The 27,395-nt window shown below is 37.7% G+C and overlaps 1 protein-coding gene across 1 annotated transcript in view; it reads right to left on the reverse strand.

Annotated features, from left to right (window-relative positions):
• Positions 1-27,395, reverse strand: part of ARHGAP10 (Rho GTPase activating protein 10) — a 125,699-nt gene that overhangs the window by 89,164 nt on the left and 9,140 nt on the right. Inside the window, exons 2-3 of the mRNA XM_042470138.1 lie at positions 2,376-2,471; positions 2,207-2,268 (exon numbers count right to left, since the gene is read on the reverse strand). Coding sequence (XP_042326072.1) covers positions 2,207-2,268; positions 2,376-2,471 — 158 coding nt within the window. The remainder of the gene's footprint in view (positions 1-2,206; positions 2,269-2,375; positions 2,472-27,395) is intronic.

Raw genomic sequence — 27,395 nt, forward strand, 5'->3', positions numbered from 1 at the left:
AATCAAAATGTCATGAGTATTGTATATCCTGATATTTCATTCAGAAGAACACCTGCGAAAAGCTGGCACTATTACAATATACACTGATTTGAGGACATATACAGTATTAAATGTAGACTCATTTTATCCCATTTGGAAGCAATAAGATTTTTTGGGGGGGGGGGGGGATTTGAAATATTTTCTTAAAGTACCCTGAGTACATGAAAACACATGAGAAAAAGGAATCCAGAATTACATTTTCAATATCAGTACTTCCTACTTTTGAAGTGAAAAAAAATGTAAACATGAAAATGGAAAATTAACTAATTATCGTTACGCACCATATGAGAAAGAAGCAAGTCTACCCTTAACAGGGCTGTCCAAAGCCTTTTCACTACCTGGGATAACAGACAACATTTTTCTCTTACTCCATGTAAAGGAGTTGACCAGCCTTGTAGATAGATATTACTTCAACTCTGGGAATAGATAAGACAGCATTCCCTGCTGCACCTGATGGCATTAAGCTAGCTAAGATGTCTCAAATGGCACAAAGAGCTCTATCCTTCAGCAATTTGTCAATGCTTCCTGTCTTCAAATCTGTTACCTCTGGTCACTGACTCACCCTGAAAAATGATTTGGCCAGCTGCATTTTTTAAAACTATGAAGAAAACAGGAAGTTTTTTGTGTTCTAATAACAAATGAAGGCTCCTTCTGCTGTTTCAACCACACCATTTCAACTCGTTTGTCTGCAATCTTCTGACTATCCCACACCCTTTTGCTGACTCTATGGATGGTTATTCCTTTCAACATTTCTCTTTGGGGGAAATATCAGCAAAATCCTCTCCCTTCTTGATGAGCAAGTGATTCCTATCCTGACATGTAGGGCCTACAAATGAAAATAATAATAATAATAATAAACTAATGCTAATGGACAGAAGCCCTGGGAAGCATACACTAGCCAATTGGTTTTTGAGTACTATCAACAGCACTGTGGAAGATATCTGTAGGATTTGTTTATCCAAGCAGCCTACATCTCTAGCTCGTGCTTTACTGAGCATTAAACTGACCAGCATAAAGGGTAAGTCTACAGAGTTCAGCAAGCATCCCCAATTGGGTACTCTTCATGCTGGTGACAATGTGGGTAACAATTCAACCCATCAAGAGATCATCAAATTGAGACAGGCTAGAGTAGAAGGGCAGCATTTCATTCAGGTTGTAGTTTCCAGGATTTGACTTCTACAGTACTCCCTGCATTATTTCATCTGCACCACACTGGCATGGATCCGATCCATTAATAAAGAGACCCATAGTTTGGGGACAAAGAGTAGTAAAACACAGGCAATAAAATTTCAAATCCATTAGCCGCAAAATAACATCCATTAAGATCCAGGCAGTCTCTGCTCCTTTCTTTTGTTAGGCACAGAACTTCGATTTTCTCAAGAAGTCTCTGTACTGTTAAATTCAGAAAAGGCAGGGAGGAGGAAGAACAGGCATGCACATACCTGTTTCTCCTTCTCCTGGCCAGTGCCTGGCAAAATAGCCTCACGTGCAACCTGTGGCACACGTGCCATATATTCACCATCACGGCTCTAGACCATCTTAACTGATAACAGAAGTAAGCTCTGAGACAAAATGTGGTCCTGTGATTCTAACATCATTATCTTTCTTCCCCTGTATGATTTTTAATATATTTGACTGATGAAGAAGCTATGAAGCTTCAAACATTTGCATGATGTACAGTATTGTTTGGTTTTTGGTTGGGCCAATAAAGGCATCACTGTTCTGTGGATTTTGTTGCATTTTGCTACATGGGTAACACACCACCACTGAATAGTGCCAGGTGACCATTAATGTTTAAGCCAAAACACTGAACAAGCAGATTCTTGGCTTTCAGAAGAACAGTTAGGCTGCAAATGGTTATAACAGATTTCAATGCTATCAAACTGTTCATGTACTTCAGAAAAAAACAGGTGAAATTAAAAGAGGCCTTGCAAGAGGCTCAGCTGGAAGAACAGAACATTTTGGAGCCCTGAATACTAAAAGGGAAGAAAAGGGAAGAAATCAGAACAAAATACACTTTATGTTCTGTTATGCTTTATCAGTTCAAAACATCATTATTCTCATTACATTAACATAGTTCAAATGATCTATTAAATAAAAGATGGACTATTGAAGTATTCCTTTAAAAATCACCTGGAATTTAAAACAAAAGTTTTTTCAAACTTACCATTATTTCTCTTTGTTCTTCTAAATTTTTCAGAAAATTAGAGAATTCATGGAGAGCTGCATCTGTAACAGGAATAAATATAATCTCAGTCAATACTATAATAAATGGGGGATACAAAATTAAAACAGACATTGGATGTTGCATGTTCACTACTATTTAGATGACATACCTATACATCTTTCATCATCTGTTTCTGCATCACCAATAAATTCAAATCTGAAGTCTCTCAGTGAATGAGCGAACTTCCTTTGGGCAGCTGAAAGACCTAAAACACAAAAGCAATAAAATAAAATTAGTGTGTCTTTTTAAAAACAAGAATGTAGATAAAACATGCTGCAGTCCATATTACTGAAGCAACTTTTAATCAATTTTTATTAATCTTGCTTTTAATTGCTTTGAATTCTATTGTTAGTTTAATTATATTTTTAATTTGTATATTGAATCTTAAAACTGTAACTGTTTTAAACTTTGAAAGCTGCCTTAAATCTTGGACTGTGGGAAAGATTTATTTATGTATTTATACAAATAAATATACAGTAACAACAAAACAACTTAAATCAAAATAATGCAAGCTTTTCGGTCATCACACAAATCCAACAATTTAGACTGTAATCTTGTTATCCTCAATCAAATTGATACTAACTGTTACAAGGAAAAAGCTACATTTTAACTCCCTTTTAAATAGCAACAACACTGTTTCCTATACTGTACAATTATCTTCCATCCAAAGTCTTCCACCCATAAGGTGCTGTTTGCCTTTTGATATTCCAGCAATGGCAAACTCCCTCTGAAAAAATGTGACAAGAAAGCACCATGATAGGTCTGCTTTAGAGTTGCCATAAGTAGGAAATGACTTGAAGGCACATAACAACAACAGCAACAAATTCCTCCTGCACGAGAGAAATGAGATCAGAAAAGGGAGACCAAGAAAAGATTCAAGTGCATGGTACTGCAGGTGATTCAACCAAATTCAGAGCCCCCCAAAACAACTTTTAAGTACACATTTTAAAAATAGAATATAATATATGGAACTAAATGCTAAACAGAAATATATCCCATCGCATTTTCACAGCCACATCTTCCACGCGATTTTTCTCAGTGCTGATCAAGAGAAGGTGGCAAAATCATTTATATCTTACAACCCTTTCTTTTTCATATACATAAATGGTCCTACCCTCCCTTATCCTTAAACACGATTCATTACATGTGCACTGATATTAAACAAAGATAAAACAAACTATGTTTCAAGCCGGAACAGTGTAGGCAATTCTTTTCAAAAATGTCAAATTCAATACCATCTTAGGCACAGTACAGATCGCTGAAAAACGGTGGCCTGCCGGCGCCTATTTTTCCTCTGGAGGGAAGCCACAGCCACCAAACCGCATGGCTTCCCTGCATAGGAAAAGAACCCAAGAAAAGTGGGTTCTTTTTAAGTCGCAGGGGCGGCATAACAAGTGCGACACTGGTACACTCGTTATGTAAGTGCCACACAGCAATGTGCGGATGCCTGCAGCGCTTACTTAAGAATGGCAGCACCAGTGTACACAGGGGGCCGCCTTTGTTACATCGTCCATCTATACTAGGGTTAGGGACCGTGAAGCTGCTGTGCGGTCCCTAACCCTAGTATCGGCCCTGGAATGCAGCTTATTGGCAGTATGTACCAGGCCTTAGAGAGTTTCCAAAATGCCCACCACCCATGATACAATTTCTCTACAAATTGGGTTACTTTATTCTTCAACACTCTGAGCCAGGTAATCATCAAAATCTCTACTAGTGCAACTAGGACAGTCTTTTGCTTAGCAGGAATACGAAATCCAATGTGCTGAGATCAAGTCACTTTTGTTAAACAAATCAATTAAATCAATCTCCATATAAACACCTGGGTTTGTTTGTTTTTTGTAGTTGTGTGCCTTCAAGTTCCTTCTGACTTATGGAGACCCTAAGGCAAACATATCACAGGGGTTTCTTGGCAAGATTTGTACCTAACATCTTATTAAAGGAACATAAGACTCATGCTTCCACTCACAATAACAGTATAAAACTAAGCTTCAAAAGAATATAGGGAGAAGATTAGGCAATGATTATTCCAGCTTGTGAATAACACCTCATGACAAACTGGAACCACAGTTTGCTAGGTAGTCATTTACACAGCTCACTGACAGTGTGAAACAGTCTACACCAGTGATGGTGAACCTCTGGCACGCATGCCAGAGGTGGCACTCAGAGCCCTCTCTGTGGGCACACATGCTGTCGCCCTGAGTTTGCCAGAGTTCCTTACTAGAAAACCAGAGGGACATGGCACTTTGCAATAAATAAGTGGGGTCTGGGTTGCAGTTTGGGCACTCGGTCTGTAAACACTGGTCTACACACAGCTTCATGTCAACCTCCACCCATAACAAGAAAGCATCTATGGAAAAAAAAATATACACATCTCTGTTAACAAAGCATCTGACAAAGACCCTTCTTGTAACAAATCTTTTTGTGCCTGCCCATCTCCCATTTTAGTCTTTGACTTCTGTATAGCTGGAAGTTTTCCAGAAGCATTGGAACTGGGATGATGATGATGATGGAGAGTTAGAGACAGACTGACTTTTGGTGCCAGGTTCCAACAGTCCATCTGCACAGTGCAATAAAGCCTGAGCTGGGAAAGAATGTGATCCTAGTCTACTTGATCCTATTGCAGTTATGTATGCCTGCCTGTAACATCAGCACCTGTTTCCAGAATCCACTACTGAGCATGTGTGAACAGTCAAGGGGTGAACAGATAAGGCAGCTACCTCCCTCCTGCATCTTAAAAAAGAATAGATCTGTAAGTTAGGCCACCAAAATAAAAATCGTAAGAAAAGCAGAGGCTGGTGAAAGAAAAAGTTATCTTTGGCTACATTTTGGAAGAGGCTTTCAGGTAGTCTCTACAAGCTTCAAAATGTTTTTATTTCTTTATGTGAGGCTTACCGGATCAGATTGTTTCATTTTACACAACCATCTTGTTTAAGATAAAAAAAAATATTTTTGTGGTGTAGGAACCTATCCCTATTCTTTCCATGTTATTTCTACATTTAGTACCAATTTTTCTGTTAAAGTAAAGCTCAGGAATATAGCTATTTCCTCAACTGGGCTATAACTGTATCTTAATGTCTTCTGTTTCCTTATACCTAACAAAGCATAATTGTACATAAGGATCTGCAGAAGGGAAACACAACAACCAGAAACCCATAGGAACAGTGACTGGCACAACGGTGGCCAGTTGAACATTAAGACCAAACAGATGTTAATATAAAATACTAGGAAAGGGGCAAAAAAGCCATTTCTTGTGTATTCAAATTAATATATGAATTAAGAATATTTCATTAACAAATATATTCCTGCATATTAAATCTATTACTAGTCATCTCGTGGCTTGCATGTACAAAGGAAAAAGAGGGAAGACACCAAGATTTGTTACTTGAGATATATATTTAGATAAATATATATGCCAGAACACATAACACACTATGTTTTATACAAACAGTGAAAATCCTGTGACTGAACATTTATAAGCTAATATTTAAAGTCCTTGATCCTGCAAGCATCTATTTGAAAGGAACAAATGTATACAGTTGGCCCTTCTTATACACGGATTTTTTATACATGGATTCAAACATCCATGGTTTGAAAATGTTAAAAAAAGGATAAATTTCAAATATCAAAGCTTGATTTTCCATTTTTATAAGGGATACCATTTTGATATGTCATTATATTTAATGGGACTTGAACATCCATGGATTTTGTTTTCCACGGGGGATCTTGGAACCAAACCCCAGCATATAACAAGGGTCCACTGTATTTGTACCATGTACCAAGTTTGAAACAACAAAGTATCATGGTACCTTTAAGACTACCACAGATGTTGTGGCACAAACATATGATATAGATTATTCCCATTATGTTCAATCAAGCATACTCCCACATAACTGTGCACAGGAAAAGTCCTAATAATATAAATGTTGTTTTATCCATCTGTGCATGCCTCTCATAAACTCTGTAATTTGCAGAAATATGCGTCTAGTAAACAAGCTAAGTAAATCCACCTGAAATGATAATCTACCAAGAATTCCACCACAGAAGCCTTGAATATCATAAGCATTATCAGAAAAAAACAAAACTTTTTTTCAGATATAAGAAGTGAACATGGAAGTGACTAGATTCTATCTCTTTAATTTTTTAATCAAATATTCTAGCCATTATAGTAAATCAATCATAAGTAAAGCAGTACTGTAAGTGACAATAGGATCAGGTTCCTAACCATAGCATTTGTTGTTTTCAAAAATGGGTTTACAGAAATCACTTTTGGAGAACAAAAAAACAAGCTTAGAAATTAACTGTAGCCTGCAAATAAGGTAGCAGAAAGAAGGAAACGTTTCACATGATAAAGAAGGACACAGAAATAGACAACAGGATAGGTTTCCCATTACTGGAATATACCCATGCATTTACTGTTATGTATCTAGGGAAGTCTTTTGTGATTACAAGCTTGCCAGGAAGATCTGTTATCTGATTCTGCATTGATCAACTGCTTTTTTTCTTTGTCCGATCCAATACATTAATTTTGTTTATTATTCACATAGGTGCTCTAAAGAGGAATGCAATAGTCCTTTCAGAAATTGCCACCACACAAAATGTACACACACCCACATATTAAAGGTTTGGTGCTGTTGTTGTTTTTTCCAAAATTAACAGAGAATACAAAAGCCATAATTAGTTTCAACCACGAGTTAAGAATTTGACTTGTCAACAACAAGTCAGTGTAAACATGTCTTGTTGAGCCACATTTTAGCCAGCTGTCTATGACACATTCTTTATTTCACCTGTGTAGAGTTCAATCATTTATCCATATGAAGTATATTCTTTTATATAACACTAAATACTGTCAGCATCTGAACAAGCAGCTGTCATATTTCACTTCATTTTGACCTGTGCCATTAACTGCTAATTTCATGCTTCTCCTATGTATATATGTTTAATTTCAGAACTGCAAGTCTCGTTTCTAATTATTTCCTGTTATTAAAGGAAAAACATACACAACTGTACCAAAAACTCTTTGAAAAATTTGATGTATGTTGCCAAGTTTGCAAAAAAAAAAAGGGAGGAAATGGTAAAATAGAGTATTAAGCAATATCACGGAGCATAACATTTCTAGGAATACTAAATAGCCTGTTTCAAGCTTCTGCAAAAATAAATTTGTAAAAAAATAAGATGTGGAGCTGAATGGGCAAACATGTGATGGATGAGCAAAGCTGAATGCTTATTTCTAAAAGCTATGATAGATAATGAAACAGTGTGGAGAAACAGGCAATTTGTTGGGCAGTCTAAATGCAATTATACTTCTTTAAAATAGTTCTTCCTTAAAACAAAGTACAGCAAAGTAACAAACTGAGTACAATGTACACAAATTCCACAACTACTTCTAGCAGATTTTGCAGAAAAACTAATAGTGAAATGAGTGCTTGCAATATGGCCACAGCAGTTGTGAACAACGCTGACTTGCAGACAACACACACTCTTCCTACTCAATTCTGTGCCCCCCCCCCCGCTTCACTGCAGCTTGGATTGCCCCTGCAATTCCTGCTAAACATTACTGAAATCACTGCAATGCCAAAAAATAACCCTTTTTTCTGGATGTTTTTCTAGTCTATAAATCAACAGAACTTGTGTGGCATGCATATTCCAAAATTACAGCACTCCTAGTAATGCTACTAGTCTTGTACATGAACCGTGTTGCTCACATAAGCCTCACAACACCACTTCTAGAAGGCTCTGAATAAGAGGTGACTGTAAGGTGTTAAGTCCTGCTTTAAAGTAGCTGGACTAGTTTTCAGTGCTGCCACAATTTGGGTGATGGCAATGGAGCTGCACTAGATGCTCTTTGCTATTTACTATCCTTGCTTTTAGTTTGTTTTTAAAACCATTTCCTCTTGTGTGTGTGTAAGTGCCTTCAAGTCACATCTTGACTTATGGTGACCCCATGAATTTCATAGGTTTTCCTTAAGCAAGGAAGACTCAGAGGTGGTTTTTCCAGTTTCTGGAAAATAGAGCCTACAACACCTGGTAGTCATTGGCAGTCTCCCATCCAATGCCCTCTGTAGGTTTTGGGGAAATTGGCCCCAGGCCCACTGACATTCCTCCTCCTGACCTACAGCAATTACTGTACTTTGCAGTAATGTTCCTCCCCAGGGTGATGTCCCTGATTAAGGCTTTATTTTGGAATTTCAGTCCATAAAGGTTTATTACACTAAAATAGCACTAGTTTCCACACAGTGCTCTATTTATCTGCATAGAGAGAGCTTGAAACAATGAAGTAGAGCATTTTCTCATGAGGAAATGTCCTTTCTAAAAGGAACCAAAATGTATTACTTGTCACCGTTTTTGATTCTTGTCACTGCACAACACTGTATGTTAGCTGTGTACACTTAAACAAACCAAATGTACAGGGCAAGTGTTGATTAAGTGTGGAATCTGCAGACAGCCAGGATTTATGCAAGTTTGCAAGCCTTCTGAAATGCCAGCATATGCTTCATGAAGTATCCTCTGAATACATCACAATCTCTGGTTGCAATTAAATAGCTTTGCACAGCCAGAAGCATCATCTACACAGCAAACCCTAACCATGGCTGCATAAAACTAATTTGTAGCTATAAGTTGTATAGCCTCTGAAGCGGTTACAATCTGTGGTTTCAAATGCTACCCTTGGCCAGGAGAGACCCCAGAATGACTTTTCACTTTGGTTGAATAGGTTAATACAGAAGCTGTTCTCTAATTAATACCCAAGCACAAGCCCAGCAAACTTCATCAGCAAACCCACCTGGAACATGAACACAGATGCATCTTCGAAAGAACTGAAGAAGAATACTGTTCCTAGCCACAAACAAATACTGTAAAACCAAACACAATGTATTTCCAAAAATACTGTAAAAATCAAACAAGTAATCTTGTATTAGTTTTCATCCAGAGAGAAAAAGGCTATATCCCAATGACAATGAAGCTGCCTAAATACCTGAAAGGTAGCAGATCCTATCTGATCTTGCAAGCTAAGTAGGGTCAGTCATGGTTAATATTTGGATGGGAAACTACCAAAAATAAATGTAGACCTATATTTCAGAGAAAGGAACTGACAAAACCACCTCTGAGTATTCCCTGCCTAAGAAAACCCTATGAAATTCATGGAGTAGCCATAAGCTGGCAGGTGACTTGACGGCATTCACAGACAGACAGACAGACAGACAGACACACACAAAATGGCTGAACATTTGCTTCTGCACACAAAGGTCTCAGATTCCAGGCTCAGTAAAGTTGAGAAATATCCATCTTAAATTCAAGGAAAACCTGTACTGCTCATAAATAATAAACTACTGGAAAACATTGAAATATTGTTTGTGGCATGATATTGTTTCTACACAGCCATGTGGTGAAGATTAAACTCAAAATGTTTCTGATCACTTTATAGGATGATGCCTCCCAAACTCACCTCTTGCAGACCTGCCTAATTAACATAAGAACCCAATTCAAGTTCTTTTAATTGAGCTGGTCCAACCAGAAAGTTCACTTATTTTTGAACCTACCTTGATTCTTACATACTTACAGTTTGTCTAATTTTTACATCAGTTTATGTTACAGGACATCAAACTGGTTAACACAAACCCTCATGTATTTAGAAAAGGACTGCATCTGATTCATAAAGGCTACGATAGTGAAACTATGGAATTTCTATAATTGTCATCAAGGTTCGGAAACTTTTTCTTGGCAGTGTAACTACTGTAGTTAACATCTTTGTGTCCTCTCAGCACATTTTACTTGACAGAGGAGGAAATTATATTCGAAAGCTGTGGCAGGAGCTAAATAAAGCACATTCTACACTAAAGCAAAAAACAGAACAAAAAGTAAAGTATAGAGGGTTATCATGCAGTTCACTATAGCTGACCAATTCCTAAGTGTGGTTAACCACATTTTACTCAAATTTCACAGACTGAAAGTTAAAGCAAAATGTTATTGCGGTCCAGCCTATCTAACTGTTCTGAGAACATTGCTTTTATTTGCATTTTATAAAGAGGCACTTTTTCAAGGGCAGTAGTTTGCTTAATTTTTCACTTCTCTAAGATTTTAAAAAGCAAATAGTTCTGTCTTGTTTAAAATGCTTTAAAAAGGCTCCTTCGTTGTTTCTATTTATTATTAATAATATCCCATCCTTCTCCCAAAGCTGGGCCTTAGGGCAGCTTACAACATTAAAAAACACCATATAGTTAAAAACATATTATATTAAAATATTATATTAAAGAGAATTAAATTGCTACAATAATTAAAACAAATTCAATGCTAAAATCAAGTTTAAAAAAATTAAAATGCTTAAAATACATTAACGCAATATAACACCCCATCACATGCCTTAAAAACTTTCTCTTTAAAAGCCTGTTTAAACAAGTAGGTCTTAGCCTGCAGGCAGAAGGATAACAATGAACAATGAACCAGGGAGGTCCAGAGTCTAAGGACAGCCATAGAAAAGGCCCTCTCTCGTGTCCCAACCAACCATGTTTGTGATGGTGGTGGGATGGAGAGAAGGGCCTCCCCTGAGGATCTCTGAGCCCAGGCTGGCTCATATAGGGAGATATGGTTTGCCAAATAACCTGGACTTGAGCCATATAGGGCCTTATAGGTTATCACCAGCACTTTGAATTGTGCCTGGAAACAGACTGGCAGCCAGTGGAGCTGTTTCAACAGGGGCGTTGTGTGATCTCTATAACCTGCCCTTGTTAGCAGCCTGGCTGCAGCTCTTCAGACCAGCTGAAGTTTCTGAACACTCTTCAAAGGCAGCCCCATGTAGAGTGCATTACAGTAGTCCAACCTCTCCCAGCAGCTTCATTTATATGTTAAATAGCATAGGGGACAACACAGAACCCCAATCCAAGGAGTCTATATTGGTCTGAACTCCTAAACCAGTATCTGTAAAGACTGGATGAGGGCAGACTAATTGAAAGTTAATCCAGACAAGAAATAAGTACTCCTGGTCAGTCAAAATGAAATCAGGGAGTAAGGATCCAGCCTATTAGATGGGGTAACATTATCCCAACAGTTTGGGGAAACTCTTGGGCTCACTTCTGATCATGGGAGTCCAGATTTCTTCAGGGGCCAAGAGTGCCTTTGTACATTTAAAGCTTCTATGTCAACTGTGCCTGGTCCTTGAGATGTTGGATATCCTGTCTCGACTACTGTAGTGTGCACTACCTGGGCCTGGCTTTGAAGAGTGTTTAGAAACTTCAGCTAGCACAAAGAGCTGCGGAGGAGTAAGTAGGGCAGGTTACAAGAACCGTATTACTCCCCTATTACAAAATTCCACTGGCTGTCAGTTTGTTTCTGAGCACAATTGAAAGTGCTAGTGAAGTCTTATAAAGCTGTACTGTATATGTCTCAAGTCCAGGCACTTTGACAGACTCATCTCCCTACATAAACCTGCCCAGGCCTGAGATCATCGGGAGCAGCCTTTCTCTCAGTCCTACCACCATCTGAAGCACAATTGGTGGAGACACAAGACAAGGCCTTCTCAATGGTTGTCCCTAGACTCTCCAACTCCCTTCCCTGGGAGGCCAAAATAGTCCCTCCTTTGCTGTTCTTCCTTCACCAGGCAAAGACCTTTTTATTCTAGTAGGCTTTTAGAATGGAAAGCTTTTAAAGAATGGGCTGAGGGTGCTGTATTGTTTTAGATGGAACTATTTTGATTGTTCTTTATCTTTTAATGGTATCTTTTTTTAAAAAAATGTAGTTTTAAATAATTTTTATATTATCAGTAATTTAATACTATTTTAATGTTTTCTTTTTTTTATGTTTTAGCTACATTTTTAAACTGTAAACTGACTTGAGTCCCAATTTCAAGAGACAGACAGGATATAAACAAATATCATTATCATCATGTTATTGAAATTAAAACTTCATCTGTTTACCTATTTGGAAAAGGGCACATTTCTTTTCTAGCAGATCTTATTTTTACCCTTACTTATTCTTGGCCACAATCCTACATGTAAAAAGGCATCATTTCCACATTGCATTGTAATGTTACTATTATTGTTCATGTTCTTTTGGTCACTGAATTTTTATCACATATAAAATTATTTAAGTTTAGAAATATACAGTGCGACCACGTCATATGCAGCTTTCAGCATATGCCGAAATCCACTCCGGAAGAAGCCATGGCACGCCCTGGAAGAAGTAATGGGACATGCCCCTGTGGCACACGTGCCGCACCGTGGGCACAAGCCCAATTATTTTTAACAAGGCTCCATCATACTCAGGATTATGGGGGGGGGTCCAAAACAGATCCCACAGGTAAGGGAAGGACCCACTGTACATGATTACATTAGTTTCCACCATCCTTTCAGTCCCTTGCCACCTCATTTTTTCAAATCTTACATTTGCTGTAATCGGCCTTATCTGGTTCATGTATTACCAAATGTGAATTTGCACAGTTATTCACAATTATCCACTTGGGATCTGCCAAATATATAACCACCACTTCACACATGATGAGGAATTATATTTAAGCTAGAGCTCTGCAGCACAGCAGTTCCTATCTCCAACAGCCACAAATTAGGTGTGGGTATCCACAAAGTAAAACCTACTTCCTGTTGAATTTTAAACAAACATGATTCATGACACATGGTACGGTTGTCTGAATGTGACACTGCCCTGTCATTCAGACATACCAACCACCTCCACTCAGGAATTACTACTCAAATAATTGAAATTATGATACAGCTCCATAGCAACAAATGAAATCTCTAAGGAAAATCTACGGCCATAACAATGTCATATAATATTATTATCAGTTATAAAGGTTGCCAGCACAGCCATGAATTTCTAGATAAGTTAGAACATATGACTGAAATGTCTCCTGCAATAATATTTCCTGTAGTACATGTAGACACAAATCCAGCCATATGCTGTCAGGCAATATCTGAATTACTTTTGCAAGAGTTTTGCCCAAACAGCAAACTAGCCCAACCTCACACAATGAGTCAGAGAAAAAAAAAACTCTGTATAACAACTGACAGCTGATAGTGCTGTTTTACTGCTTCCAATTCCTTACATGCAACTCTCAAAAATAGGTTATGAAGCAGCTAGACTTGTACTACTTCTGGTTCTCAAGCATCAAAGAAAACGACAATGGAAATACATGGATTGTAGAAGCAGGCCGTAACTATGCAATCACTCATTCATACTACAATGGTACCATCAACCTAAAGATGGGGCGAATGCTAAAGAATTACTGTCAGAACAGAGATGTGAAGGCCTGGGGAAAAACAGGAAAAAATGAAAAAAGGAAGAAAATAAATTATGGAATGTTTTACTTTAGCATGATTCAGGAAAAAATGTTTTTTTCCAAAAAAATTGGGTTTTTCTCCATACCTTCACATCTCTATGTCAGAGTGCCTTCATTCTGAATAAACTACAGAAATACTGCTACTGCCACTGTGCAAACACACATAAGAAATTATTATTTTATCTTCCACTTCCATGTACATTCAGCATTGTGTGTATCAAACTGTGCAGTTTGAGAAAAATGAAGAGGAAAAAATATAGGAATTATTATTATAGTATTAAAAGCTTTGTGTCACTCCCAAAAGGAGATTTAGCTGCTGAGCATTTACAGGAATGTATATTATTTCTTCTTTTCTTTTCATAGAAAAAGGTTTTCCACGCACACACCCCACACACAATGACAGACTTAGAAATGACATTTCAGCAGTAAGCAGGAGTATTTTACAAAGGGTAGGCACTGAGAGAATCCTGAAACATGGACTGTGTTGAAAACTCTATTATTAAGAAATAAAGAGGGAAGTACCTGTTTACTTCAGCACTTGTGATGTCTGCAGAAGTACAACAAAATCTCATTGGAAAAACAGTCTAAAGGTAGGGGAAGCCCACACCAAAGCTGCTCCATGGCAACAGAGTGATGGGTTTGTTAAGGAAAACAAGACAACAAATGGAATTTAAATCCATAAATGAGTGATACCATTACTGGCCAACCAAAATGCACAAAACACATCATGCACACTTTCAAAGCTCAACTGCACATCAGGGAAAGAATGTTAAAGAAGTCATATAGGAGGGGGAAAGTTGAGGGTGTTGGAGCTGCAGGCCTACATTTATAAGATGTTGTTCCAAAACACACTGCAAAAATAATCCAGTTTCAGACCACTATAACTGCCCTAGTTCAGTGCTAGAGAATCCTGGTACAGTACCGGTAATTGTAGTTTATTGTAGCACCAGAGCTCTTTGAGACAAGGTTAAGTGCCTTACAAAACTACAGTTCCCAGAATTCATGAGCACTGAAACAGGGCAGTTAAAGCAGTCTCAAACTGGATTATTTTTGTAGTGTGTTTTGGACCGTTGTATCTGTTTTAGAGTTCAGTTGGATTTAATGGGATCTCAATGCAGCCACTCTCCTCTTTGCGGGGATCAAGACAATAGACAGTAAAATTAAAACACCATTAGAGGAAGAAAGTGGCAAAAACACCCCCTGTGTATGCCTTGACTAAGAAACCCTATGAAAGTCCTGGGGTTGCTATAGATCGACAAGCAACTTGAAGGCACATACACACAGAGAGCAGCAGTAAAGTAATTCCTCTTGGGATCCAGGGTGCCACTGTATTTTGTGAAGCCACTGACACCATTCTTAGGCAAAGAACATTTAATTTTTCAAAAAGTCTCTGTACTGTTACATCTGGAAAAACTTTCAGGCATTATTATATAGGTAAAACTCAGCCAATTATTGTGCAAAAAAAGGTTCACCTTTGTTGAAGGTAGAAACCTCCAAGAGTTGGGTTCCAATCCTTATTTCCTTCTTGTCTGGGAATCTCCTGTTGCAGCTAATTTAATATCTTTGATAGTTCAACTGACAGAGAGAGGTGAAAGGGTAAACAAACCTGAAAACAGCCCCAGCAAAGAATGTCAAGCAGCATTGCCTAAGCATTCCAGGGAACTTCCCTTTCAGTGTGGAGAATATATTTGGCAAGCTTTTCTATATTTTGCATATACAATGTACAATACCTGCCACGTGGAAATTATCTCTGCAAGTCCCAACATGGGTCATGTAACAAACATTTTATTTTTATTTTGTAATTCATTTATGTTAAAGACAGAAGTGTTAACATGTTTAAATGAATATGCCAGAAATAATCTTGTGAAGATTAAATAGTATTTTGACTACAATTTCAGTATGACTGGGAGTGCTGCTGTTCAGAAATCACAACATATGCTCAGGAGAAACTGGTCATTATTTACACTACTTTGCTCTGTGTGACTAGAAATGGGGGGGGGGACCTAACATGACAATATGGTTGCTCAGGATTTATTTTCAATGCATTAGCCCCTGATCTTTCTTTTTTATTACTAGATTTGTGATTATTTAATGTCAAGTTTTAAAAAAAGAAAGATAACCTCTCATAAAGTAAATTGACAATGAATTATAGCCATAGTTATCACAATTCCCTGACCTCACCTTTGGCGTAAGTACAGTCTCCATGTTGCTCTCGTCAACAGAAATAAGTCGTATGTCGGAAACTACCGAAACCTTACTCTAGATTTCAATCTACCTCTAAAGGAATTATACCATCCAGGCTAGAAAAGAAGGGAGTCCTTAGTTTATTTTTAATTTAGCCAGATATCATGCTTAGTCAGCCAGATAGGGAAAAAATGGTTTCTAAGATGTACCATTATTTATTTGGGGGGGGGGGGACTATAAGGAAACAGTGGCTATATGGCCTAACTATATGATTACTTCCAGAGACAAATTCTAGAAAATCAGGTTATAAGCAAGCTAACCCTCAGGTTTGCTGAAGAAGCAAAACAGTTTTTGGGATGTGTCACACACCATGTTCTGGGCCACTGCAATGTTGCAACCCATTATAAGCGAGGCAATACACAAAGGACAAAAACATCCAAAACAATACATAGATTTTAAAAATTGAAACAAAACTTTAAAAAGAGTCCTTAAAAATAACTTACAACCAAACAGTTGAAACAATAAAATGGCAGTAATTTAGTTTTAACATTCTGGAAAATTTTAAACAAGAACATTTTTCAAAGTCATAAAGGATCAGGGTCAAACACATTTAGTAAGCAAAATTAAATGAACGCATGCCATGTTAACTTTTTTTCTAAACTTTTTTTTCTAATTGAATGAAAATATCTGATGGGGGCAGAGCTTAGAAAGCAGTTCTCTTCTTAGAAGGTTATCCTTACAGAGATCAGTCTTACAAGCCCATAACCTATGCATGTTTACTTAAACCTACAGCACCTGGTATTCATTGGTGACCTCTTATCCAAGTATTAACCAGGGCTGTCCTTGCTTAGCTTCCAAACTCAGATGTGATCTGGTGCCTTGGGGTATTGATTTCATATTTAATATTCTTACATTCTTAAAGAATGGTAATTTTCTTAACATTTTCTGTAATAAAAAAAGATGAGGTCAGTCAGGTGGCTCTTTGGAATATGTGTGCTTTTGTTTTCAAATTCCTTTCCTATGTATTATTAAATATTTAGAATGCATACATATGTGTGAGAGAGATGGGGGGGGAGAGACTTAATACTTGTTTCTTAAGTACTGCCAAATGGGGAAATGCAGTTAATTTCAAAACTCCCAATATGACTATATCACAACCGTTCATTTTCTAATTAATTTTGATAATTTTCTTCCATTTAAGATATGTTTTAAATTGTGCACAAGTTTAATTAACTCTTCACTGACTGGGGGGGGGCGAGGGATTACATCCTGGCCTTGCTGAAAAGAGCCATAAAATCTTTGTGTCAATCTTCTAAAACACCATGTTCCAGATAGCCCTTAACAATGCTGATCAGTGACCATAGGGTGTTAAACACTGTGGTTTAGCAATTTAATTTTTAATGATGTTCAGCATCTGAGAGGTTTGCTTGAGATCTCTAAAGAAGCAACCTGAGCAAAGATACGTTTTATTTTCACAAAAGAATCACAGCAACAATATGCATGTACCCATTTTTTCTACTTTTATTCAAACTGGAATGAACTGTATTGACTGTGCACAGGTAGTATGCACCATGGTTACAAAGTCTATGAAGTAAGTCATGACTGTTGTACTGCTATACTTCTTTAACTCTTCCATATACAGTATGTTAATGCACATAATATGTTTTAAAATTGGGGACAGTTAGATCCCTATGTAGTATCTATGTAGTTTTTTGTAGTTTATGTGCAAGTAATATGAAAAAACTCTCAATAAAGATTTCATTGTTGTGGCTGTAATCAACACGATGCTTAATAACATCCACCAAGTATTTTGTTTGCATGGGTTTCCCAGGTTCCTTTTGGCTCTGGTAATGATTGAAACAGAGTGAGAAAAACAGAGTGAGGAAAAAAAATTAACATATTGTTTAACTCATTCTGTACAGCTGCCCTTTGCACAGCCAAGTTCACAGAACACTTCTTGAGACACTGTTTTGAGGAGACAACATTGAGAATTTATGGGTGCTTCCATAATAACCAATTTATTGTTGCAAGGTAGAGAAGCATAATATCGACATCGACATCAATACCAAAGAAAAAGGAACACCACGATACCCATAATTGCTTCTCTTTAGCCAGGTTCACATCCCACACAGAAAGTGAACAAACAAGTTTCATAGTTTCCATCTTCCCCAAAGGCAAATGCAGAATCATTACCCAAACAGCCAATGTGATCTATATCTGAACTAGCATCTAAACAAAGTGTTAGAAAGGCTTGGGCTCAGAATAGCCTGTCACAACCCATGTTGTTACTACTTTCTCAGCAAATGGAATGTTCATGCCAGTTTGTGAATAGCCAAAGTAAACAAATAAAAGGTATACATTTCACATGATCTTAAAACACTATAACATGTCATCTTATGTAATTGCCATCATTACAGTATAACTTTTGTAAAAACAGGATTAAATAAGAACTACTTGAGTACAATAGGCTGACTATGAAAAGGGACTCTGTGTGGTACCATAAATAAGGCTAATAACTTTACCATTCTATTGTTTGCTATGCACCTTTACCATAAACAGATCTAAAGAGTACAGAAAAGTAAAGAGTTGTATAGCATCATATAGTACTCCAGAATGCTGATACACTAAAGTACACTTGATTACTTTGACCCGATTTAACTGTACTGTAACCTGTATTTATAGTAGGCAATTCTGAGGTAAACAGGAGTGGAAGTTCACATGACTATGTCAAACCAAACATGGTTTTAGAGGAACTACTGATAGTGCACAAGGCAGAAAAGATATATACCTCATTCCTTAATCTCCAGTCTCACAATGCTCCCCACAAAGATTCTTATCAATCTACACTTCTCCGTTACTCATGTAAGAAGAAAACAAAAATCCTTCACGAATGACAATGAGCAAAAAAATAAAAAATGATGAAAGATCTCTGTGTGAGATCTTAGTATGAAACTCCTAACCACTGCAAAAAAAAAAAAGTGCTAAATTTCACATATTTACTTATAAGAGTCTGAACTAGAAGCAACACTCCAGGAAACATGGAGGCATATTAAATAGTTCAAGTATCCATTCTATGATGCTTTAAAAAGGCATATTCAATGGTACTATGATTTATTTTAAAAGGAAAAAACTCAGAATTGTCAAGATCATAATGTCTTAAATAAACTTAAAGCAACTAGTTAAGCAACTCATTAAATTATTGGCTTGTTGGATTTCCCATAAAATTAACTCCTAGATTTCCTGTGCAAAAGGATACAAAAAATTTAGTGCTCAGTCACAGAAAACCATAAAGGTCTGACTGTATGGGACCATTTTAACAATCATAAATAAATACCCTAAAGGCACCAGATCTCATCTGTTCTTGGAAGCAAAGCAGTATCAGTGCTTGGTGCAACAAATATCTGGTGCTGTAAGCTATATTTCAGAAGAAAGAACTGGCAAAACCACTTCTGAATATTCCTTGTCTAACCTCTATGAAATTCAACTCATGACTTGAAGGCTCATAAACACCGCACACATACATATCCATCTCTGGGTTACTTCAATTCTTTCCTGACCCTTTGCTTCAAAGATTTCCTATGGATTATGTGAAACACAGAGAACAAAATCAGTGAGTCTGTCCATTAGGTTAAGAGACTTAGGGGCTATACAGACAGGCGGCTAAAAGCCACCGGTCTTTGCCCGTGGTTGGTGCCGCAGAAGTCACACGCTGCGGCACCGACCTGCTCCCTAAAAAGAAGCCGCTCTAGGCAGCTTCCTTGAAGGGGTGAGACAGGCGTTTTGCATGCCATGATATCGCCAGTTCCAGCCAGCGCTCTTTGTTCACGTGGACATCTGTGAGTCATCATGGCGTGTCCCGTATGGACGGGTGTGTGCCAAGGTGGTGCATGCGTGACAAAAGCAGGGCTGGGTGCGTGTAACTGCTCAGCCCTATCTAGCCCTACTTTCAGGCCCAGGGCAGCACAAAGTGCTGGTCTGTTTAGGGCCCAAATGTTAAGAGATTTAAACAAAAAGTATTAAGGTAAGATGATTGCAGAAAAATTGATTTGTTAGATCTACAGTCTTTTGAACCTGAAAAGTCACAGAATGAACTTGGGATTCCTAAGCTCCTGCACATAAAATATATGTTCTTCTACTGGTCACAGAAGTTCATAGTTACTGAATGGCAATGGGGATGCAAAGAGGATTCACAAATTCAGTTGCTCATAAAATATGGTCTGCTTATGTTGAGACACACTCAAAACATTTCTAATTAAGAAGTGTCACTCTATATCTACTATCTGTTCTTTAGCCAGTGATAATGATGTTTAAATGTTTTACTATCTAATGAACATGACATCAAGATAAAGTAAAACACACTAACAGAAATAATAGTACTAACACCAATAAAAACAACATTTATTAACCCCCTTTTCACCAAAAGAAAGGAAGAATGGGCCATATATAGGATGAAATAAATATAACAGAGAGGAAATGAAAGCATTCCATCCAGAAGAAGTGTGGCTCTGACAGATGCCATCAGCTATTGTACAAGAAAATTCCAGAATGGTTCCTCCTAAGGTCCTACACTTACCACTTCTGAGATTCCAAGCAAACCCACCCATCCATCCAGTGACTCAGTCTGAAAGTTCAGCAGCTGTTCACATCTTTCTCAATCATGACACTAATAATAGTTTTCAGGAAGCAGCATTCCAATGAGAGCAATGATTAATAACCCTGTGACACGAGAGGTCAATTATCAGAACACCAAAAGAGTAAGAAAGCAGTTTTTCTTTCCATATTAAAAAAAACAACCAATGTTTCTAAAGAAATGTAGTAATCTGCCCAGTTCTACTATTTTCCTTAAAGTGATGCTTTACAAAAGGTCCCAGATTCTCCTTTATGCTTTGAAGTAGAAAGCAAATTATTGATAGGGAAAGAGAAAAAATAAGTAAGAAGCAAAGGATGAAGGAAGATAAATTATCTTACATCTGGAGCAAATCCTCTGGTCATAAAACATGAAACATCATGCAAGAAGTTTATGGAATACAAGAACAATCCAAACAGGTCTAGATGCAAAGGTTTCTTCCCCTTTTTATTTAAAGCTTTATTTTTCTTCCGTTTTTAAAAGAGGGATGGTGTTCCTAAAAATAACTATGAAGCACTTCTCACCTACAAAAGAAAAGGGGTGAGGGAAATACTTTCAGATAGTGTTATCCAATTTCCCATATGAGTCTATTCTTCTTGTATATATACAAATGCTTCTCCACCCCTTCTGGTTTCCACTGGCTGAAATTCAAAGTCCCAGTGAACACAGAATGAGTGATTTCTGAGTAACTTAAAATAAGCCTTCAGAGCAGCTTCAGATGCTTCAAGGCATAGGAGAAAATAAGTCTCAGAGTCCTTTTTGTGATTCACTAGAGCATCTTGTGGTCCAAAAGATCACTGTAGTCATTGGAGCAGCTGTTTCTTTAGGCTGGCCTATTTGTTGCCAGCTAGCTTCCAGCCCTCTGGATGACATAGTTGTTGCCTGCCAACCCCTTCTATAGCTTCCAGCTGTCAGAGCTCCCTGATACATTTGTGCACATCATGCCACCCTTAGGGACAATGGGACTTGAGGGTATGCCTTTTTTCTTATCCATGGGGGAATCCAGAACAGATCTCTCATGGATACGAAGGGCCAAATGTATCTAATTTTAAAATGAAATCTGACATGATGAAAGCTAACATATCTAAGGGCCAGAGCAGAAAGAAAGAAAAAAGCTGCTTGATCCTGCTTTTTCCCAAAGCGGGCTGAACCCTTACTGCCCACATGGCCCACTCCCAAGGTAGGCTGAATGCACACGGCCCAACCATGTGGTGTATGGCGAAGCATCAAGCTGCACCTCTGGGTAATTTTTTTTGAAGGGAGGGGGTTGTCTCCATACATGCACACCTTCATATCAACACATTGCTGGTGACCCCCAACTACCTCCTACATCAGCCCAGATGGCATCCCATTGGATGGCCATACCTTTGATCAGCCACACAGTTGCACAGGTGATGCTCCACCTATACAGGGTATTGGTGCATCAGTGTGTGAATGATACACTGGCAAAGCACAATCGTGGAGGCCCTCCATATGTCCCCTTCACCCCATGCCTCTCTGTTAGACAGTCTGGTTTGTGTATGTGGTAATTACATCCATTGGAGTTGTCGCACATTCATTTCTTTGCTTTCCCGCAGCCCTGCACTCATGTCAGGGTGTTTATATGTAGACGTGAAGATGCACATCTTCCATGCTAAGATGAACTATTCAGAGTTCTTTTGCTCCATTTTTTAACCCCGGAGCATGATACAGTCTTGTTTTTGCCTGCTTTGGAGGCATTCGAAGAGGTTCAAAACGGCTTTTTGCCCATCTGTTCCTACGTTTGTACTTAACCTTTCAAAAGTAACAGTTATGACTAATATATTAAAACTTGATTTCCAACAAAAAAAAGCTGACTTCTGAGATAGCCTCTTGTATATGGCAAATGTCACAGGTCACTTTGGTTAGTTGTGAGAGGGACAGATACTAAAACTACTTTGCAAACCACCTACCATATTATAGATTTGGAACTCAGAGAACTGGAAGTTAAATGACTGCAGGCCAGAAGACACTGCACAGTGAGACTATGAATCACCACCTGACTAGAATACACCACTCTGCTTCAGGGTGAATAACAACTGATGATTAAAAACAATCTGATTTTTTTTTTATTTAATAGCACTGGATATATGTGATACTAGTATAAATAGTATGATAAAAGAATTTATATTCCAGATGATTTTGTTCATAATTAAATTAAATCTTTATTTTATCCAGTTCACCCAAATTTCTCTCACTGTTGTATTTATCCCTTTGTATGTATTTGCATTCTCCCAGACCTCAGATCAAATGAGTGGTAGCTTTATTGGCCAACCAAAAGGCACAAAAAACTTTGCTTAAAATATTTTGTGCATTTTAGTTGCTCAATAAAGATAATAGTTTGTGGATTTTGTTGTATTTTACTGCATGGCCAACATGGCTACTCCTGAATATGGTTCTAGATGAAATGAGACACACTTAACTAAAGTAACCAGAGAGCTCAGAGAGCTCTGGTGCCACAATAATCCTGGTGTTCCCAAGATTTCCTAGCACTGAGCCAGGGCAATTACAGTGATCTCAAATTGGATTGTTTCTGCAGTGTGTTTTGGAGCTATGTCACTTAGAGGCAATCAACTAAAAAAAAGTTCATTACAATGCTGAAACTGCAAAAATGGTAAAAATGAATGGTCAGTTCAATATGTTAGCAATAAATACGGTGAAATAGTATTTTACTAGTGGGAACTTCCCTTCTAACTCCATCCTCCATCACTGTCACAAAAAAAGGAAGGGACCATTTAAAGAATGGGTAGAAAAACTTCACTTCTCCAGATGTTGGTCAACTACTCTGCTTATCATACATTACCAATAAGCAGACAGACTAAGGGTAATGGAAATATAGAGGGATAGAGTTCAGCAATATCTGCAAGTTCACAGATTTCTCAACCTATTTTAAATAGATGTTTATTGCTAACAACTCACACGTATTTCCAACTTGACAAATAAGTTATAATTGTTTGAAGAAGCTATATATTCCATTAAAAGATATATTATTGTTATTATTTTCTGTATTTTTGTTCAATATGCAAACAATTATTTCTCCCAAAGTAGCTCACATCAACAGAAAACTGAGAAAGACCTTCCTGTCAGTCTTACATACTAAAGCAATTAACAAGAAAATATGATACACAGAAGAAAAGAGGAGGGAGGTTAGTTCATCAAACAAGGTAATAAACTGTCAGCAAGGATTTTTAAAGATTGTATAAGTCTATAAATTCACATTAGTTTCAGTGTGTATTCACAATTTAAATAAAGTGGATAATATGAAAGTATTAAAATGTTTGCTGTAAACGGTTAGCATGCACGCTGTGCCCATTTCTTGAGAAGCCAGATCTGGCCACAGTAAAACTTGATTATGCCCCATTTGGATTATTGTAATGGGCTCAACATGAGGCTGCCTTTGGAAACCACTTTGGTAGGTTCCAAATCCTACAGCTAGACTGTTGACCATGGCTGGTTATAGGGGGCATATAACTCACCACACCTTCACTGATGCTGGTCCATTTCTGGGCACAATTCAAAGTGCTGGTTTTGATCTATAAATCTTATACGGCTTAGGTCCAGACTGTCTGAAAGTCCATATATCCCTATACAAATCCACCTGCATTTTAAGATATTTAGGGAAGGTCTTTCTTTCCACCCACACTCCCATCCACTGGTGAGAACAGGAGAGAGATCCTTCCAAGTGACTGCTCATAGGTTTTGGAACTCACTACCTCTTTCTGTTGTCCTTTTGCAAGCAGGTAAAGACCTTCTTGTTTAAACGGGATTTCAGCCTGTGCTGACCAGGGTGCAGTAAGATGAAATTGGGTGTGCTGTTTTAATTTGCGATGTTTACTTTACATATTTTAATTGTTTAATAATTTTAATGCTTTAAAACCTGTTTTAACTGAATGTACTATTTAATACTTTTAAAACATTTAAACCTCATATGGTTTTAGATGGCCTATTTTATTTATATCATGAGCCACTCTGACTCCCATTCCAGAGATGAATGGGATGTTAAATAAATAAATTACAGTAGTTTTAAAGAACAACCATAACTGGTAGCTAATTATAGACTAACAAATTGTATTAGCTTTGGACAGCATTGGACTCTCTTTTCTTAGGGGTGTTTGTTGGCAAGCTCTCAAAAATGCTTTAGCAAGTTTCCTACATTGGCTGGGGATAAGGCTCAATGTCTTGTGGGAGTTTCTTCAAACTCATGCATTTCTACCATGACATCTGTTTCCATGGACAATGTCCAATTCAGATGCATAAAGCAGACAGCTACCACTATGGTTATGTCACAATAAAATGTCTTATTTATTAAAGCACCTTGCTATAACAAACTAATATGATTACCTCTCTCAATTTGTTAGTAGTAAAGTTTCTCTTAACAGCAGGGTGGCAATTTTACGGATTGTATGTGTACTTCCAGAACCTCCAATACAGCTCTAAGTGTCTCCAGACTCTCCTAGCACCAAAATAAAATAAAATAATTGAGAATCAGACTCTCAGAAGACTCCAAGAGAGCCACTTCTCCAATTTTAAGCCCACTATCCCCCTCTGACATTTTGGAGGCCCAAAATAGTCTCCCCCTTTTAAAAACAGATGTGCCCACCTTCTGGTTTTCAAACACTTCTATTGTGTGTGGACAGCCCATAACAGTCTGTGGGACTTGAAAATGGGATACGTATGGTCCCTCTACAGCTGACCACTTCTGAAGCAGAGAAAGGTAAACTCCAATAGATAAGTCCCTAACTAAAAGTTAGTGGTAGATAATTGCTGCTGATTCAGAACTGTAAAATTCTTAGGAAAAGAGTTTTCTCTATCTCCTAAGTAAATATATACACAGTAAAACTTCCATTGCATATGCCATGTAATCAGTGCCTTTCCTCATTATGTTCATTCTTTGGACTCTCTAACAGTAAAAGTTAATTTTTTAAAAAAATCCAAAAAACCCACCTCCTTCATTCCAGAATCTGTTTCCCTCAAATAGTATGAAGGATGGGGACAGAGCAATATTTTATTGAAGATATTATAACAACAGACTTGCTCCTTTTCTAGTTTGTGAACTTTTACCAGAAACTACTTTTTTTTTTCTTTTTCAAAGGGAAAAAGAAAACTCAGAAACTATTCTTAATTTCTGCACATGGCAGGTGCATCCTCAAATGCAAGCTATTTACCATCCCGCATAATATAGCTCAGTTTTATGCTATTATTTTCACTCAAATCAAGCAAGAACTATACTCTTACCAAATTGTAAACATTAAGATATAGCTACAAAAAAATTCCTGAATACTATGTGATAAAAACGGGGTGGGGGGGTGGGGGGGAACATGTTTGCCAATTTGATTTCCGTGGAGGAAAGATAGGATATAAAAGTAACAAACAAACAAAATAAATAAATAATGAGCAGCGATATTTTAAAACATTTGCTATTCCCTCAGGTCAACTTGCATTCCACAGTCCAAACAGCAGTAAGTCCGGATATTTATTTTGCTTCGTGGAAAATTGTAAGGAAATGGCTTCAGGTGTTGTTGCTGTGTTATTAAATAGTCCTCATTTAAACATTGAATTAAATAGCAAGTGTTTAAATGTACTCCAAGTCTCTGCAGAGGTTATTCAAGGTCTCTACAGTGATTTGGACCACAGTGATTTCCTATGTTCAGTGATTTCCAATTTGCTCTTTTACTTGACTGCTCCTTTTTAAGAATAGATTAATTCAGTTGTTGTGTGCATTCAAGTATCTTCTGCATTATGGTGACCCTAATGCAGTGGTTCCCAACCTTCCTACAGTCGTGACCCTTTAATACAGTTCCTCATGTTGTGGTGACCCAAACCCATGAAATTATTTTCATTGCTACTTCATAACTGTAATTAAATAGGTGTTTTCCAATGGTCTTAGGCGACCCCCATGAAAGGGTCATTCGACCCCCAAGGGGTCCCGACCCACAGGTTGGGAACCACTGCCCTAATGTGAAGTTATCAGGGGATTTTCTTGTCAAGATTTTTTCATAGGGGGTTTACCTTTGCTTTCTCCTGTCTGAAGCTGAGAGAGGGACTTGCTCAAGGTCACCCAATGGGTTTTCATGGCTGAACAGGGATTTGAATCCTGCTCTCCAGAGTCATATTCCAATGCCCCAGACATGAACCAAATTCACATCTACCTACCTCTTAAATTTATCTTTCCAAAATATCTATACAAAAGTTAAAGCAGTTTAAATATTAAGCAAACACTTTAGTTTTACTTATCTCTTGAAGAAAGCTATTCTTCAGTTGTAAATCCTTTTGTCAACATACAAAAATTACAGTCCTGTAACCCAGAGATTTACCTCTAGACGAGAATTTGTTAATGTAACATTTTCATGGATCCACAAGTGTTTATTTTCTTTACTATTTTCAAGGATATCTGTAATCCTCCAGCTATTGTTGAACTGAAGCACCATTTATTCCTCACTACTGGGGTGGACAACTATGGCCTTTGGGTTGGACAACTGCTGACTAGAATTAATGAGAGCTACACTTAGTAAATGTACAAAGATCCAAAGTTACTACTGCTTGCATAACCCATTGGCCAACACTCAATGCAGCATGGATGATGAGCCCAAACAGTCTTAGAACTACAGAAGGGCAATCATCCCCACAGTGTGATGCATAGATGCTCTACACAGCTTGAAAGTGGAGCACTCATTTCTGTCACCATCCCCATCTTTTAGAACAGGTAAAAGTGCAGAGTTAATCTGAATCAATACAAATTTCACATCTAATGCCACCTTTACAGTTTTAAGACTGCAAGCAGGGCAGGAGCTTATCCATAATGTATTTGGAGTACTTCAGAGCAGTGCTACTCAAAGTGGTGGTTCATGGAGTAGTGATGTTCCCTCAGTCATCAGCTGCCAGTCTCTTGAGAGTTTCCAAGAAAAAAAGAAACAACTGTAGAGAATTGGCTTATGTGCTACCAGTCCCTAGGCGGGGAAATTGCTAGTCTCTCACATATACCGTAGATTAAAGAGCATTGTTTAAGATATTCTGCAGAG

This window comes from Sceloporus undulatus, chromosome 5, assembly GCF_019175285.1.
Source record: "Sceloporus undulatus isolate JIND9_A2432 ecotype Alabama chromosome 5, SceUnd_v1.1, whole genome shotgun sequence".
NCBI classification, from domain to species: Eukaryota; Metazoa; Chordata; class Lepidosauria; order Squamata; family Phrynosomatidae; genus Sceloporus; species Sceloporus undulatus.